The 18,728-nt window shown below is 35.5% G+C and overlaps 1 protein-coding gene across 2 annotated transcripts in view; it reads left to right on the forward strand.

The window, feature by feature from the left end:
• The first annotated feature begins 11,042 nt into the window (after positions 1–11,042).
• COL28A1 (collagen type XXVIII alpha 1 chain) overlaps positions 11,043–18,728 on the forward strand; it is a 186,333-nt gene continuing 178,647 nt past the window's right edge. The window contains exons 1-3 of one of the 2 annotated variants that reach the window (XM_055272611.2): positions 11,043–11,070; positions 15,638–15,798; positions 16,651–17,207. In XM_055272611.2, coding sequence (XP_055128586.1) covers positions 15,675–15,798; positions 16,651–17,207 — 681 coding nt within the window. In that variant the 5' untranslated portion in view covers positions 11,043–11,070; positions 15,638–15,674. Of the gene's footprint in view, positions 11,071–12,678; positions 12,803–15,637; positions 15,799–16,650; positions 17,208–18,728 lie in introns of those variants that run through there. The other variant, XM_055272612.1, reaches the window with a different exon arrangement.

Raw genomic sequence — 18,728 nt, forward strand, 5'->3', positions numbered from 1 at the left:
TATCTGCCAGGACTGAGGTGACCATAGCAGAGAGATGTTGGAGGTATTCTGTTGGGAACAAGATGGTGTGAGGTAGAGATTGCATTTGATACCTGCTGAAGAAGACATCTTGCATTAAGGCCAGCATTAAGAGAACTTCAGATGAGAAATCCCTGGTGAAGCAGAGTCTCCAAAGAATGCATAAGAGCTCTGCAGTGAGAAAGAGATCACCTGAATACCTTCCAAAATCAAAGCATGGCAGTGACCAGCTAAGCAGATCTTTCCTGTCTTCTACCTGGAAGGGCCTGAAACTGCAATTCATGAGTTTGGAGAAGGCAGAGAGGCAAAGTGGGGAAATGGAAAAGTTGACCGTGTCCCCTTTCCTACTGCATTATTCCAGAGAAGAAACTTCAAGCTCAGAATATTGGCTACTACCTGGGATAAACATTTAAATTATTGGAACAAGAGAGTTTTTATAACTAAATTTAAAAGAAGTGATTTTTATATCAAAGACCAACCCGAAGATTCATGACCACTGCCTGTGATTTCATCCATGTTGCAAGGAAAATCCTGCCCACCTTCCCCAATAGGAAGAGCAGTGGGGGAAAAATAAAGTTGTTTTATGATGCATCTTATGGACTTCTACTCGACAGAATGGTAACATTTAACTGTAATCAGGATGAGCAAGCCACTTTATTAAACTAAAATTTTAAACTTTAATAAATATAATACAAACTGAAAAATAAAAATAATTTTTCAACTCTACACAAATATGTTAACTGCATAAACAGTGAGATGTTACACAGGGCTGAGGCCTATACTTCTTCAGTTTGTACATTAAATGTCTCCATGGAGGGTCAATTGCATCCTACTTATTCTGACAATTATCAGGTAGCAAGAGATTTGAGGAAGAGGCACCTTTCTAATCTGGGGTAGAAAAAGGAATGACACCATGTATCATGAGAAGTATTTTTACATAGTGTGCCGATTAAGCAAGTGCTCAGACTATTAACAATATTACTATGTGATGAATGTTTATACAGTGGATTCAAAAATAAGCTTCTTTCCAGAAAGCAGCTTAGTTTTCATTAATTATTACCAGCATCTTGGTAATTATTTATTTAATGGTTTAAAAGTTAAAGCTTCAATCTGTATTTGTTTTTTTAACATCAGCCAAGGAAATACATGTCTGTTATACTGCATCTTTGGAAGTATGCAATAAGTGTAACTATTGAATGTATATTGAAGAGCCACAAGACCTGAATTTAACTGGAAGAGACTATTTTAATTAGGAAGACAATCATCTCTTGTGATCAGCTTAAGGTTTTTGTTTTGTTTTATCTGGAACAAGCTAAGTTCATATTTAGAAAATAAAGTTAGTTTTTTGGGTTTTACAGTAAATTAGTAATTTAGTAAACTTTGACATTTCCACTTTGTCTCCAAACACATTTAAATTCTATCTGTCTGATTGAAGTTCTAAGGCATTCTGTGTTTACTTAGAAATGATTCCTTATATTAATGTTTACAAATGCTAAATTGTATTTGTTAAATACATGTCTTATTGCCTACGAGTTTTCCTTTCTTATAAGTTTAATATAAATGTCTAGGAAATAAGACTCCCATTTAATAGCTTATAAAGAATGCTGATGTCTGAGCTGTGGCCTTGACATTATTGGATACAAGTAAGATCTACACTGATGATTAAATCGAATTGGCTAAGATTATTCGTTCTAATAAAAGCACTGACTCCATGAAGTTTTCTTGTGGCTGAAATTAACATCCGTGTTCCTACCAGCTCTTTAAAATCTTAGTTACTGATAATTATTCCTTTTGACCTAATTTTTTCTTTACTTTGGATGTATTTGACATGGTAGAGGTTAGGGATTGGTGAGTATGTAAAGAATGAATTAAAATGTAGTCACTTTTAACTATATCCACATATACCCACAGGGAGATGGGGGTTAACACTGATAATTATTCTCAACATTCTTCTTCTGGGTTTGGAGTTAATTGAGAAATATACATAGTAGTCAGAAACATAGGGATCAAAATATCAGCATAGTTTTCCATAAAGCTGAATGTGCCTTGGACCTGCAACTCAAACCAAGCTTCTAAGTACCTGTACCCATGTCTAGATTTGGAGTTTCTCATCGGGGTATTACAGTTGCAAAGGGTGTCTGTCACTTGCTGCCTCCCATCCTTGGATTCTGAATAGTAAAAGAGGAAAAGAGGAAGTCACAATGCATAGGACTTTTAACATACTAACTCCACTAGTTCAAGAAAAGTCAACTAATGGATGTTAGATCAATGCATGTTAGACTATCTCCCTCCATCATAACACTGAGATGGGTCAGTGTTAGGGTTGCTAGATTTAGCATACACAAAAATTATAGGCTGCCAAGTTAAATTAAATTTCAGATAAGCAATTAGTTTTTTTCAGTGTAAGTATGTTCCAAAAGTTGCATGTGACATACTTATACTAAGTATGAGATACACCTAGCTCCTCCTTCTATGGGTAGCAGTGAATTAAGGGATATAGAGATGCCTAAAATTACACACTAGCAGAAGTATCATGAAAAAATGAAGGCAGAGGCATAGGGTTCCCATGACATACTTTGAGGAATTTTGTGAGTTTAAGTCATCAAAATCTTGGAAAGATATTTAGAAGACAATCACACAATGCTACAATATTTAAAATAGTTGTTCATTTTACAGTCATTGCTGATGAATGACTGCATACATTGCTGTGGGTACTATAAAAGAAGTAGAATTTTAAAAAAAATTCCTGCCCTTAATGAAATGTATATTATTTAAGTATTATTATATAACATAAAATATTCACTTCTCAGTACAAAACACAATAAGCATTGTTAGATGAATGGTACCATAAATAATGCTGGAAGAATTCAGAGCAAGGAATGATCTTTGTGGACTGCATGCCAGTTAAGAAGCATTAAAAAGTAGAAATTTGCCCCATTTCCTATGAGTCTAGAGATAGAATGAGCTTCAAGTACAGGAGAGAAAGAAATGGATGATGTCAAATGGTAACTGATGGTTTGTTTATAGGTACATATAAGATGTCTACTTGGGATTTCTAGGGCTATTTGGAGAGTGAGTATTTTGCAGGCGCTAAGGATTCTAGTTAGTGAAGCAGTGATCTAGTGGAAAATTAAAGTCTCCATGAGAAATGCTGAAAATAAGAATTAATGAGATCTGGTGGCCTAAGGAGTAGAGTCCAAAATGATAAATCTGTGTAACTGGCATGGTATCAACTCTGTTTTAACTATTGCTTAATAGGTTGAAGAGTTGAAGGGTTTTCAAAGTACTTTTTATTGTGAAAATTTAAAAACATGTATATTAAGGGTAATATGACAAAAATCTGTATACCAACCACCCAGAATTTAAATGTTTCAGGTTTTTAAAAAATTCTTCTCAGATCATTAGAAATAGAGTTGAAGTCCCCTTTGTATCCAGTCCCAGTCCTATTCCCCTTTCTCTCTCCAGTGACAACCACTATCAGAAAACTGGTGAGTTTCCTCCTATCCAAGTTTGTTATAGATTTACAACATGTAGATGTATCTATTTGACAGGTGTAAAATAGCTAACATTTTGTATGTTTTAAAATGTTATAGAAAATATATCGTATTTTTATATCATTCCATAGCTTTCTTTTCTATTTAAAATTATATTTTAAGGATATATAAAGGTTACAAGATATATTTGTTGAATAAATAAATCAATGTTGTTATGTCCCAAATTATTTATCCAACCTACTAATAAATATTTAGGTTGTTTCAAACATTTTATTAGAATAAACATTCTTGTCTATGTCTTTTTAACAAATGTGCTAGAATTTCTCCAGGGTATATTCCTGGAAGCGAAAAAAATACACATTTTTATTTTTAACAAATATTGCCAAGTTGCTCTGTAATGCAATTTTACCAAATCACCCTCCCACCATGTGTCCCATTTCCCAACATCCTTGCTAACCCTTTATTACTCTCTTTAAACTTGTCAATCTAATGAGAAACATATGATATCTAGGTGCTTTTAGTTTGCATTTTGATGAATACTAACGAGAGTCAATGCTTTTTCATATGATTGTTAGCCATTCTTATTTCCCTTCTAAAAAACTGCCATTTCACAGCCTGGGTGACAGAGCAAGACTCCGTCTCAAAAAAAAAAAAAAAAAAAAAAACAAAACTGCCATTTCATATCCTATTTTTTTCTTTTTCTTATATGTTCTGGATACTGATCCTATATATTATGAACATGTTCTAGTGTTGTTTGTCTTTTAATTTGTTTTTGAAATTACAGAACATTTATGGATTTTTACTGTTTACAAAGCTCTTTTGATACTAACCACAACACTGTGAGAGAGGTGTTATTTTTGTTGTTGATTCAGATGCTGCTGTTGCTATCCTTATTTTTACTGGGCTCCTCCTTATAGTCTTCACTTGCGGATGTGGAAGCTGAGGCTTTCAGAAGTTACAGATCCAGCGTCAAAAAGTGGCAGAACCAATTCTCAGACCTGTGTGCTGTACTCTTTTAAGAGGCAAGAGGGCACCGCACAGCCTGCAAGTTAGGTACAGTCTCTGGTGTGCTGAAGATGGCTCATGTCACCTTGTGAGGGTCAACTGCTAAATTTCCAGAAATTTTGTGAGCCAGTTGTTAACCACAGATATTATTAAATGTTGTATGATATATTTAACTTACAAATAAATAAATTACATTAAAAACAATAGTAATAAATATTCAAAACTCATTACTTCCTAATTATTTACTAAATCTTACTATTGTGTATGTACTTGAAGTTGTTTGCATCCATGGAACTATATGATGGAAATCCTGCATAGTGGTATGCTGCTATATATTTGTGTTTCTCTTTCCAACCCTATGTTCAGTGATGTCACATTAGTAATTTGAAATCTGACATAGTAGGACTTTTTACACAATAGAAATCTGCTACAAATTAGACCTTGAATTACTATCTTATTTATTGTCTAGGCCAAAGAAAGTGATGGAGAAAATAATAATGCAGATTAAACTCAAAAGTGTGTTTTATCTGTAACAGTTGAATAAGAAAAAAACTAAGAAAATGTTTCAGTATTTGAAAAGTATTATATTATTCAGCTACAAAGTTGCTTGTATCATTGACAAACAAATGAAGTTTCAATGCACATCCACCTTTTTCTTTGTTTCACTTTTGTCTTACTTGTTAAAGAAGAGGAAAATGCCAACCAACATTGTTGTTGGAACTACATTCATTCATCAATTACAACCATAGATTGGCTAAGGATATAAGAATTTGGTCAAAAATCAATGAAAGCAATCTGTATGAGTCAGTTTGCTATATAGAATTTATAATAGAGAATATTGTGTATTTTGTTATTATTTGAAAATTTTATACCATACATTCTTTATATCAATAACATTTCTAATAAACTTATGTATACATATATGTGTACAATACACTTTTTTCCCTAGAGAGACAGTTATTAAATACTTTTCAGCAGACTGCTGGGTACCATCTTTCTCCTTCATTTCTTCCACTTTCCTAGGCCAATTAGGTACTAAGCTCTTTGATTGTGCTTCTTAATATTTCTTAGACTTCTTCACTTTGCATTCTCATTGCTGGTACTTGAGAGCCTTATCTCTCATTGGTGTCATAGTAAGTTTCCTAGTAGATCTCAGCCTCCAAGCTTGTTTTCCTGCCATTATTCACACAGCAATCAGAGTGATTTTCCTAACATGAAAGTGTGATCATGTCACAACCCTGCTTAAAATTGTTCCGTGGCTCCCATTGCTTTCAAGATAAAATTTAAACCCTTTAACATGGCATAAAAGAAACCACTGTTTATCCTCTGCTCCTGCACTTCCAACTTCCATATCACAGTCTGGGTTGGGTGTCCTCTGTGTAGGTCTCTTTTATAGATGTTATCACACTATATTGCTGTTGCTCTTTTTGTCCTAATATTTTGTTATGAAAATTGTCAAACATACAGAAAAGTTAACAGAATTATACAGCAAACCCATTACCTGCCACCTAGATTTCACAATTGATATTTACAATGAATATATTTGCTCTATTGTGTAATTACCCATCTACCCATTCTTCTAACCCTCTCTTTTCTTCTCTTTTTCTTTCTTGTTTTTAGATGGAATCTCACTCTGTGGCCAGGTTGGAGTGCAGTGGTGCCATCTCAGCTCACTGGTTCAAGCAATTCTCCTGTCTCAGCCTCCTGAGTGCTGGGATTACAGGCATGGGCCACCATGCCCAGCTAATTTTTGTATTTTTAGTAGAGATGGGGTTTCACCATGTTTGCCAGGATGGCCTTGATCTCCTGACCTCGTGATCCGCCCACATCGGCCTCCCAAAGTGCTGGGATTACAGGCGTGAGCCACCGCACCTGGCCCCATCTCCTTTCTTTATGATGTATTTCAAAGTAAGTTGCAGACACTGGTACATTTTGTTCCCAAACCCTTCAGCATGGTATTGTCAACTAGAGTTAGATATTTGATTGCTTAATTTTTTTTTTTTTGGTAAAACTTGCCATTGCTCTTTACTTGCTTATTTTCTTCACTGGGTTGAAGTGACTGCGTCTACCTGTTTTCTATCCAGTGCCTCACATGTAGTAGAAACTAAGTTAATGTTAGTTAAGTGAATGAGTTTTGGATTTCATCAGATGTTACTTAGAGAGCTTCTTGATCCTATATAAGAGTAGTTGTATCACTCTTTGGTTCATCTCCTCCTTCTCCTGCCCAGAAAAGCTGTATAAAGCAACTTATATTCCACCCATTCAGCATCACAGACGATTAAAATTTTTAATCTGTTAATAGTTGACAAACTCTCACACTATGTCTTTCTACAAAGTCCCACAAGGTGGTGCCCAAATATCTTTTTTCAAACAACAGTCCCTCAAGACCCATGAAGAGTCCTGACTAAATTGTGTTAGTATTTGGCATTTCTGAATTTGGTCAATTAGAATAACAGAAAATATATAATTAAGTAAAAGTTACTCAACATTAAATAAAATTATATATGTGTAATTTCAAAATCTATAGTTCTGGATATAAACAATGAATAATAATAATAGGTACCTTATTTCTGTGAGGAATTTAGTATTATTAAAAGGTTGTTCATATCCCCAAATAGGAAAAAATAAAATTCACCTCAAGTCCCCTTTACTATAAACTTTGTCCATGAATAATTTACCCTTAGTATAGAACTTATAAGGGCAGAAGAAGAAACAAACTGTTGTGCAGGAGGAACTATATAATTTAGATGCAACGAAAAAAACAGATGACCCTATTACCTTAACTGGGAACAATGTTGTGTAAACTAGCATTGTAACGGCTTAATATAACAAGGGATAATAAGTTACTTAATGCTCTTAAAACACTTTTATTCCAGAAATTTAGGAGAGTTATTTTAAAACTTTTTTTGGACATTCTTATTAAATCTCAATACACTGACCAGAAAACCCAAGGAGGTATTGTGTTTCTGCAACTTAATATTCATGCAAATGATGATATCTACCTATATTACTGGCTATATTTTGATTAGGGATCAAAAACATGGGCTGTCAGTTACTGAAGTAGCTGAAACAATCCCCAGCTACTCAGATAAACCTGCCCAAACCTGGAGGAGAAAGTTTTTCAACCCAGGGTTCGAAGAGGTGGTGTTCATTGCTTTTAATGACCCAGGCATTAAGATTTACACAGTGTGAGGTGAGACTCTTTAATGTGCTGGATCTTAGCCCATGATGATTTGTTCTGAGCCATTTGCCACTAAAGTTAAATCCTTATAAATATAAATTATTAGCCATACAGCCTCCTTTTTCTCCTGCTCAAGCACAAGCCTGGATAGCGCAAAGGCCTAAAAATTTTCTAGGGCACTTAGAGATAATGAAAGATGGCCACTTTGATGCACAAAGACCTAAACTTTATTCCCTCACTGATTAATGATTTGACCTTTGGGTAGGTCTTAATATCTGTCCTCTATTTTATCAACTGTGAAATGGCAGAATTAAATAAAAGTGGTTTCTAAGTTTCCTTCCAGTTCAGAGATCTGACACTATTGTTTGTCCCCAATACAAGTTTAAATACCAATCAGTGGTAATCAAATAATTCACCAAGATCTAGAACAACACTGTCTAATACCTGAAAGTAAAATGAACTAGGTGAAAAATAGAAATATTTTTCCATTTAAAGCAGGGTTTAGTCCAGGTATAAATAGATCTGATCTTTCTCTATTTGTAGGCGCTGCATGAAAAAGTTAAAACTGCTGTATCCATTGACCAAAGAAAATAATTAAAGAAAAATATTGAACATTCAAACCTATGATAGGACTAGATCAATCTACTTTCAGATATTTCTTAGAAAAAAAATTGTAAAATTTTCCAGATGGCACCTTGATTTATTTTTGGTCTAAAATAATTGCATTTAGTCAGGAATAAACAACATGGAAAGAAGAAATATTAATATTGAAAAAACATTTTAGAGAAAGAGATTAATAGTCATAAGATTGGTATAATGGGAATTTAGGCCGTCACTGTAGCCTATAAGGCACTGTGTGTTGCAGATGTGACACAATTATTCAAGTTGGGGATTGAATGACAAATAATGAAGCAAGAGATCTTGGGGAGTAAACAATATAAAAGATAATTGAGTCCGTGTTGCTGTACACCAAAACTGTTCTAAACCATAAAGTTTATTAAATAATAGTAACAATTGAAAAATAGTAGAGGGAATGTGGAAGGATCAACTTAATCAGAATTTGGTGAGGGAATAGGGACTGAAGTTATGCTCTTCCAGATTTAAGCAATGCCATATCCTATATTTTATTACCAATGACAATTTTTGTTTTCTTATTGTCTTTGAGTGATTTTAATCTTTCCCTTTGTTGACAAATAAGACCAATACGGTTTTGGTATTTGCTGTGGTTTGCATATTTGCCCCCTCTAAACCTTGTGTTGAAATTTCATCCCCACTGTTGGAAGTGGGGCCTGACGGGAAATGTTTGGGTCATGTGGGTGGATCCCTTATGAATGACTTAATGCCATCCTTGCAGTAATGAGTGCGTTCTCTCTGTATTAGTTCCCGGGGGAGCTGATTGTTTAAAAGAGTCTGACACCTCTCTCCCTGCTCTCTTGCTCCCTCTCTTACCATATGATCTGCACACGCTGGCCCCCTTTCACCTTTTGCCATGAGTAGAAGCAGTCAATGGCCCTCACCAGAAGCAGATGCTGGTGTCATGCTTCTTGCACAGACTGAAGAATTAATTGTAAGCCAAATAAACCCCTTTTCTTTATAGATTACTCAGCCTTAGGTATTCCTTTATAGCAACACAAAATGGACTAAGACAGTATTCCTCTAATTACTGATGAAGGAGTTGAGAGAATGCCTAAGTCATATTCTGTGTCCAAGGATAACGAACCCCAGAAATTTCAAAGCTTTGGGGCAAGTGTTAGAAATTCTACTATATCAAGCTTTTCTGCTGACAAAAAGAAGAAAGAAAGAAAGAAAGAAAGAGAGAAAGAGGGAGAGAGAAAGAAAGAAAAAGAAAGAGAGAAAGAAAAAGAAAGAAAGAGAAAGAAAGGAAGGAAGGAAGAAAAAGAAAAGAAAGAAAAGGATCTTCAAGAACAAATTTCTTCAAATCAGGTATGAAGGTCATTAATTTCTTCCTTGTTTGTTGGTAATTTTTTTGCTACTCTAGATCAGCAGTGTGGGAGGTGGCTAAAATAGGGAGAAGCTTGTGAAACTATACTATGCCTTAATCTTGGTCGAAATGTATAATTTTGATTTGTTACTAGCCTTTTTTTTTTTTTTGTATATCTATGACTTCATGCAGTTAAAATTCTCTGAAATATGTAAGTCCTAGCAGACTTGTCTCTTTTTAAATGATTCTAGGACCCCAAAATATCATCACCACTGAAATTAAGATGTTGGCACTGGTACTAGAATCAATAAACACAATGCAGATGCTACTATGGTAGCATATTAAAAGAATTTGAAAAAGTTGAAAAAAGATTTTCATCTAGCAGAGCTTTGGAGAAGAGCAATTTATTGTATCATAGACCTCAAGTGATTGATAAACACTAAAAATTACTTCTAATAATAATTTATTTCACAAATATGACTGCTTACTCTGGGCTATTTATAGTAGTAACAATGAAAATAGTGTGCTATATTTCTTCTGTGAAGACTGTTACTACAAAATAACTGTCAGAAGGGCATGGGCTCCACATTGCCTTTTTCTAGTCATTATGGTTATCCATGCTCTCTTATTCGGTCTGGTGTATGTCCAATAGCATACTAGTTCAAGACCATCTGTTGGGATTAAGATTGCGGTGCATTGTTTCTCCGGGTGCAAAACTAATTGTCTTTTATAGATTGACAAAACTGAAGATTTTATTTTGCATAATCTTCCCAATCAACTTGGTGCTGATTTTCACGCTTGGGAATGAGAGGTGACAAATCTTTGGTTTGAGTTACCCTATTTAATGTTGGAGAATGAAAGGGAATGGATGAGTAAGTTGGACTCCAACCTCCCACCAACTTTAATCAAAACAGCTCCAAAGCAGGAGGGCTTTAGTCCATTTCCCCCATCTAGGAATCACCTGTTTGCTTCTTAGTGGCATTATTATTCTGCATGTTTTTAACCTGCCTCAGCAAAAAGAGAGTTGACCTGAAAAGATGCTACTTCCTTGTCTCTTGATTCTCGTCTTACAAAAGTAAAAAGTGTGACTAACACTCATGGGCTATCAGGTAAATACATGGTTGTTCCCTAGGAAATTCCATTGTTATTTCTGCATTATACCCACCGTTTCTTCTTTATGTTACCAAAGCCTCACAAAACTTCCTCAGTTCCTAGAAACCTGTTTTGCTTTTTTGAGGAGGAGACAGTGAAAACACAGACATTCACGTATTTAATGATGCAGTAGTTGTTATAAGTGAGGCTCACAGGTCTTATAAGCCTGAGTTAAAAGTTCATTTTGCCATTCTCTGGTTTTAGTGTGACAGTGGACAAGTTACTGAACCTCTCTCTGCCTCCATCTTGGAAAAATTTGAATTCTTACAACATCTACTGTAAGTACAAGGGGTCCTGGAATAACGTTTTGTTCAATGTCATTTTGTTATAACATTGATGAGAAAAAAAAATCAATTCCTGGGCCAGGCTCACTGTGTGGAGTTGACATGTTTTCCCCATGTCTGTGTGGGTTTTCTCCAGGTCCTGGGGTTTCCTCCCACATCCCAAAGCTTTGCCCATTAGGTGCATTGGTGTGTCTACATGGTGCCTGTCTGAGAGAGTGGGTGGGTGTATGAGTGCCCTTTGACAGGACTGCATCCTGTCCAGGGCTGGTTCCTGCCTTGCACCCTCAGCTGCTGGGACAGGATCTGGTCAACTGTGACCCTGAACTGGAATATGCAGGTAAACAGTTATCTTGTTTTTATCAATATTTCATAAATGTATATATAGCTTAGATTTATTTCAATTTTTATTATTAGAAGTGTTTTGAGTATTTAGAGGTTTAGCGATGTTTTTGTGACTAGAAATATGCCATAAGAGCTTAACCCTTATTTATATCAATTAGCTCATGGGAAAATTGTGTTCATTATCAGTTTTTGCACTTTATGTCAGTTTCCAAGAACCTACAGAGGACGTTAAGTGAGGACTTACTGTACATAGGTGGTTGTGCTTGTGAAGGATTAAATGAGGTAATGGGTGTGAAGCACTCAGGACAGTGCCTAGCACCTGGTAAGTGTCCATGATTTGGAGGCTATTATTGCTATAATAAGGAAATTCATACACATTAAAATGGCTCAGAAAGTTCATTTTAAATAGTCGTAACATGAACGTTTATATTGCTTCCTCGGATGATCTTGCCATTCTCTATTTCAGAGGAAGTTCATGGAGAAGCCTGCCTGTTAGTTGTCTAGGAGTCAGGTGGCTTCTTGGCAGTACATATTACATGATAAACATTGACTTAATATGGGCCATAACCACAAGGTAGAAAATAGGGAAAAAGGGAGTGGAAAAACCACAGTGACCTCCTTTCCTAGAGAGAGACCAAAATATTAACCGCTATAAACCTCTCATGTTACAGTTTGAACACATCTTAATAAATGATTAAATCCACTCTCTCATTTCATAAGTGGGGAACTGAAGCCCCCATAAGAGTTAGGGGCAGAACTATGACTATACTCAGACCACTCTTTCCCTGTATATTATATATACCTTTTATTATAAAAAATTTCAAAAATCACAGAAATACAAAGACTAGAACAATGCACACTTACGTACGTATCATCCAGCCTTAATAACAATCAAACTGTTACCTCTCTTAAAAAAACAGCTTTGAATCTGAGTCTGGTGTCATTTATACTCCTTCACAGAGATGTTCAGAACCAATATCTTAGAGCACATCCCCCAGGCAAAGAAATGTAGCAATAAAAAGAGAAGGACATACCATGAGAAAAAAAGGCAGGCTGTCAACCAATGCCTAAAATGTAGAAAGTTCTCTCAAGTGGTTTTTACAATAGTCTGGAAAACACAGTCTCGTTCTGAAAGGACACTGTTCCTTTAAATTGCTTACTGATCCCACCCAGATCTTGCACCCTGGCCAAATGCCTGACCACTCTTGCTTTGACTTAGTCGAATAAACATGAATAAAAGACTGCAAAAGATCCTAAAGCAAAGACACTTTTATTTCCCACAGAACAGAACAATATCAAATAGCTAACTTCACCCCCAACCACAGTCCTTGCTGTTGGCATTTACTCAACTAGTCTTTAATTCCTGTTTGACAAACTTTATAAGGTAAGACATAACGGATTTATTTTAGTCACTTGAAATCAGATAGGACCATCAAGGAACTGTGGAAGACTAAATGACTTACTTACATACTTATTAGGTGAAGAAAGCTTGTCAATAGTTTGTATTCTCTGCAATTACTTCAAATCAATTATTAGAAAAATATTAACATTGTTAAAATGTAGAAATTTAAAATTATTTTGAAATTGATTTTTAATTTACAGTCTTCTAAACTGTTTTACAATGATGTTAATATATTTTAGGACATGTTTTTCTTAATTTGGAACAGGGTTTACAATTCAGAATTAGTTATAGAATACTTTATAACTTGGCTAATTTGTCAATTTGAATAAAGTCTTTATTCAATCATTTTATATTTGTGTAGAAACTGAGATGCAAACATTGTAACTAAAGTTGGGTGGTGAACTCTGGTATAAGATCATTTTATTTTTGAAAAATTATAAAAAATAAAGTATCTTGGATTTATTTTTTGATCCTGATATTTACCCCAAATAAATTTTAGGCCAAAAGTAAAAATATGGTATTTGATTAATAATTATGATTGTTTCTGCATTTACAAAATTTAACCTATAGTAAACACAGAGGTTCACATTTCTTTCACTTAACTAATGGCACTGTTTCCTCTGAAACCTATTTTGCTTGTACGTGACATCAGAAAGAGAGAAAGGTGAGAATTATTGAAAACAGAGGCAAAATAAAACATGGTAAAAAGTGATTAGAAATGAATGGGCTCTCAAGACGCCAAATTAATAAAGGAGAAAGATGTTTCAGGGAAGCAGTAGAACTAACAAACTAGAGAAACAAAGCTAGAGAGATATGAAAATGTCCTCTGGCTACAATAGAGAAACAGAAAGAAATAATAAGACTTTGGCTTGGGAGGGCTAGATTAACAATGTCAGAGCAAATGAGAATAAAATATGAGATATTGTGATTATTGTCAATGGAAAAGTTATGTTTGTGAATATCATATATACAGGGATCAGTTACAAATTCATGATTATATGCCAAGAAAACAGTAAGAGCAGGTGCTTAGTTTTGGGAAAAGATAAATCTTTATTTAAAGCCAGTATTTCTAAAACCTTACATGAAGGGTTTTGAAGAGTTGCTTAATTATGTTGCTCATGAAATCTTGCTCAGTTCTCAATGGAATTCAATTCTCAGTCTCTTATTTCCAGAACTTCTGAGATGTTCCTTATGGTATGAACTCAACCAAAGAGAAAAGTCATATGTAATACCATGGCCATGGTGTTATTCCCTTTCCCCTTTGAAAATGCAATAACAACTGTGTTTTTCACGTGGCCTTATCTTTACACTAACCTTCAGACTTAAAGTTGTATGTCATTCATTTTTTTCCTTGGTTAGCAAAGGGATAACTTGAGGAGAGATGGCCTTTGTGTGTTCTGCTTCCTTAGCACACTTCTTGGTTTTGTTTTGTTTTTAATACCCAGCTGTCTTTACATTTTAGTATACCTTGTCTGAGGATCAGTTGGCATTTGGCCAATTGCTACCCAAGATGTTTGGTCATACCTATCCAAAGTTCTTTTAATACACTTCCAGCTGGATGATGCTATGTGAGGAGCAGACTGTGGCATGAAGCCATCCATTGGTCCTCTCCTAACCCAACAGTTTTGTTTCCCTTTGGGGTTTATCCATCTGGCATGTATGAAAAAAGTCAGTCTCCCTCTCACTCCTCACTGCCTTTGCATATATTTCCACCCTCTATTCAGAGTCTGGAAAAATCGTGCTCATAATTTCCCAGATTCTTATCCCCTGAAGGCAAGGTGCCAAAGAAGGAAAATGTGATTCCTTTTCCAGAACTCCTGAAGTCAATAAAGTTTCAGCAGGCAAGCATTTTTAAGCCATACTCAGTATTGATTTGAAATAAGCTTTCTTGTTCCCATTCTCTTGGGTATACTGAGGCAGCAACACGTAAGTCTTCTCCTCCCAGGGAAATCTGTGAGTTTAAGAGCCATTTGGTGTGTAGCTAGGCATATTGACTGATGAAGATTGAGGATTTTAATAAAGAATTAGATTTTTCATTGTTAATCCACCCAGAAAAATAGTTTCATAGGGCTATTCAGAGGGGGTGCTTCTTGGCTTTAAGTCCCGTTTCTGTCCATTAGTTCTTTTAGCCATCACTGGAAGAAAAGTGTTGCTTTTAAGCAAATCTATTATTTTTGCTCTCATACTCTTTTGATTCATTGGATATGAAGCTTGGAACCCCTGGTGGAGACAAAGTTTCCAAAGCTAGCGTAGAAAAGAGAGATGGGGTTCTATGGAAACAGAGAGGTCATTTAATTTTTACCTTGACCTCTGAATTCACTGAAGTTATGTGTGTAGTATTAAGCCTGAAAGGGTGGTGGTCGTCTACAATTCTACAAAATACTAGATTTGTCAGGAATCAGTTATAATGAAAGTGAATGAAATGACCATATAGCAATCTGAATTCCCCCTGAAGAATTTGGAAGTGTCAAAGCACACCCTGTGATTGAACCACAGTAATCATATAGAGTGGGATTGAAATGTTTTTAAATGGCTCTCCCAACTCTATGCTCCTCATAATACAATGGGGAATTAAGGATACTTAAATATAGTTCTTTGAATATATAGAAATATTCACTAATAAATGTTTGGTCATGGTGCCATGATTTATTTGGATTGAAATCTTTCAAAATCTCAATGTGAATATTTTTCTAGAAATATGAATGAAAACCTCTTTTTTCCAGGCACATGCCAGTTTTCAACTCTGCTGGCTTGAAATTTAAAAATAACAAACACCATATTTTATTAAAGTATTTGTAACTGACTTTTCTATTAAAGGTGCTACAAGGCAGATGATTTTTCACCATCTACCATAATGTGGAACAGATATTTTGTCTTCTATCTCCTGCTTTTGTCAGCGTTTACGAGTCAAACAGTATCCGGACAAAGAAAGAAAGGACCAAAACCAAATTTGCTTGCAAGGAAAAGTGATGTCCAGGGTAAAAAAAAAAGAAATTGTTTGTTTTTAAGTTTAGCCTGTTAAAAATACTTATGTGAATTTTTCTAAATAGCATTTGATATAAATAGCAAGCCATATACATGTCTACGTGTGATAGTCTACTTTGATAAAATTATATGATGATAATATACCTTACATACTTATAGCACATCAGAGTCTTTAATAAGAGCACTTGTGCACTTATTATCTCATTTGAGCCTCACAGTAACCTTGTAAAATAGGCAGGATGGAGATTGCCACTCATAGTATAGATTAAAAAAATTGAGGTCTTAAGAGGTCGAGTGGCACACTCAAGGCCATAGGCAAATTAACTAGTGAGATACAGAGCTGGGATTTAAACTTAAGTTGTGTTTAAGTTAGGTTTCTTCTCCACTTACTCTTGGTACAAGGGGTATAGTCGTTTTCTCCCGTGATTTCAAGAAAGTAAAAAAAAAAAAAAATAGAGACTCACCAATATGACACAACCTGAGAATTAGAGTATCATTTCCTTCTAGACAACTATGCTCAGTGTTAGTTGGATTTTTAAAATGTGATGCATCTTGACTTCCCATTTCCTCCCACTTTCAGCAGGTTTAACATTGAAAAGATGCTCAGAACAAATGATATCTTATTTATTTTTAATTTGCATGATTTTACAAGGAGAAAATAATTTATAAACTTAGACATTTAGTTTTTTACAATATAAGCCTTCTGTCCAACGTGTCTCTCTTACTCTCCTCACGCTGCTCTCAACATCAAACAATATACGACACACCACTTAAGGGCTTTCCTTATGCAAATTTGTTTCATGATAGGAATAATTATTTTGCCTAACCTATTTATTCTGTTTCAGGCTCCATTTGTTTCATAGATATTGTCTTCATTGTGGACAGCTCTGAAAGTTCTAAAATTGTCCTCTTTGATAAACAGAAAGATTTTGTGGATAGCTTGAGTGACAAGATTTTCCAATTGACTCCTGGTCGCTCCTTGGAATATGACATCAAACTGGCAGCCCTTCAGTTTAGCAGCTCTGTCCAAATTGATCCACCTTTTTCTTCCTGGAAGGACCTGCAGACATTTAAGCAGAAGGTCAAGTCTATGAATTTAATAGGGCAAGGTACCTTCTCTTATTATGCCATCTCCAATGCCACTAGGCTACTTAAGAGAGAAGGGCGTAAGGATGGTGTGAAAGTGGCTTTGCTGATGACTGATGGCATCGACCATCCAAAGAATCCAGATGTTCAAAGTATTTCTGAAGATGCCAGAATTTCAGGAATATCATTTATCACCATTGGACTTTCTACGGTAGTCAATGAAGCCAAACTTCGTTTGATTTCTGGGGATTCATCCAGTGAACCCACTTTACTGTTGAGTGATCCAACCCTTGTAGATAAAATTCAAGATCGTCTGGTAGGTACCTAATGGGTTGGTTATACAGTTATCATCATAATATTGACATATTTGTTGTAAATTCCATAAGAAGAGATACTGGGTCAAAAAGATGGAGAAAATGAGAATTCACCTTGAAAACAGAAAGAAGAATCTTTCTGAAGTGTCACTCCACTTTCTTGGCAGTTTAGTCCAGACAATCTGGAAAAGTTCCAGGCTAATTCCCTGGAATTGCATTCTTAACTTTATTGCTAGCTGATGCTGAGGATTTTGGAAGGGGTTACTTTCCAATCATATACCTTAGGCTCCTGTTTATATAGCCTACAATCATGAACGTTGCTGACTTATATTCAGGTTGTGCTCAACTTGCAGGGTTAGGCTATATTTGTACTAAGTTGGTCTTTTCCCATTCCACATCTGTACAGGTATTTTTGACATAATTTTGACATATTCTCTCTTACTGTTCTAAAGGACTGAGTATTTTTGACTCTGTCTCACCTATTGTTACCTTATGCTACTCAAAGTTCATAGACTTCCAATTTTTAAAATTACCTCCTTGTTTCTTAGATGTTCACAAGCCCATCCAATTTAAAATCATCTGCAACCTGCAGTCAAGCAACAGTTTCTCCCATCAAATCAATGAGTCCCACTTGATAGGTCTGGTCAGCTTTTCTTTGTTTGTTGCTCAGCTGTGTGTAAAAGCCTTTCCTTGCTGCTTTGTAAAACACACGGCACCACAATCAAAAGAAAATCCCTCTTCACAATATTTCTCAAGGAGAAAACTCCTAGAGATAAATTGGTTGATTTGCTGAGTGTTAAAAACTGATTTTCTTAAAAACTTGGATGTCTTTGATTTCCTGAGAAAGGAAGGCAAAGGTGTCCTTTATGTACTGAGCGTTTCATATGGCTGTTTTCTACAGCTTGCACAGAAAACTCAGGCTCTATTTCAGAGATTGTTTTGCTCCTTTTGTCTTATCCCTCGATCCTTTTCTCAACATTACTCTTATCTTTTTACTCTCTGTTGTTTTCGGCATAAGATCTGAGGTTTTCTTACCTAAATAATAGCTCTTAGGTATTGAGTACTCTCTCTGTATTAGGCATTTTCCTGAGCACTTTATATATTTTATTCAATGTTTGCCACAATCTTATGATGTAGGTACTGTTATTATACCCATTTTGTAGTTGAAAATTTAAGGCCGGTGAAGACCTCACAGTTTGCATGCTTAACCCTATAAAGGCATATTGAGAGAGGAAATAGTAACCGCTTTTTAAAAAAAGATTTTCTCAATCAGAACTGCTCTGAAACAGTTTAGTAGCAGCCCTCCTCCAAAGTTACTATTGTTTCTAGCCTTTTTTCCTTGGGGATTCGGGGTAAATGGGAGAATTATGCCTAGATCAGAGATACAGCTGATGGGCCCAGCCCTGTGGTGCTCAAGGTAAGTGCTCACTCTGAGCAGCTCTTTTGCATGAAAGGGAAATTTGTAGTGGTTCCTGGCTAACACTTAGCCCTGCCTGTGCCATGACTTAAGGGGCCCTTGCCAC

This window comes from Symphalangus syndactylus, chromosome 3, assembly GCF_028878055.3.
Source record: "Symphalangus syndactylus isolate Jambi chromosome 3, NHGRI_mSymSyn1-v2.1_pri, whole genome shotgun sequence".
NCBI classification, from domain to species: domain Eukaryota; kingdom Metazoa; phylum Chordata; class Mammalia; order Primates; family Hylobatidae; genus Symphalangus; species Symphalangus syndactylus.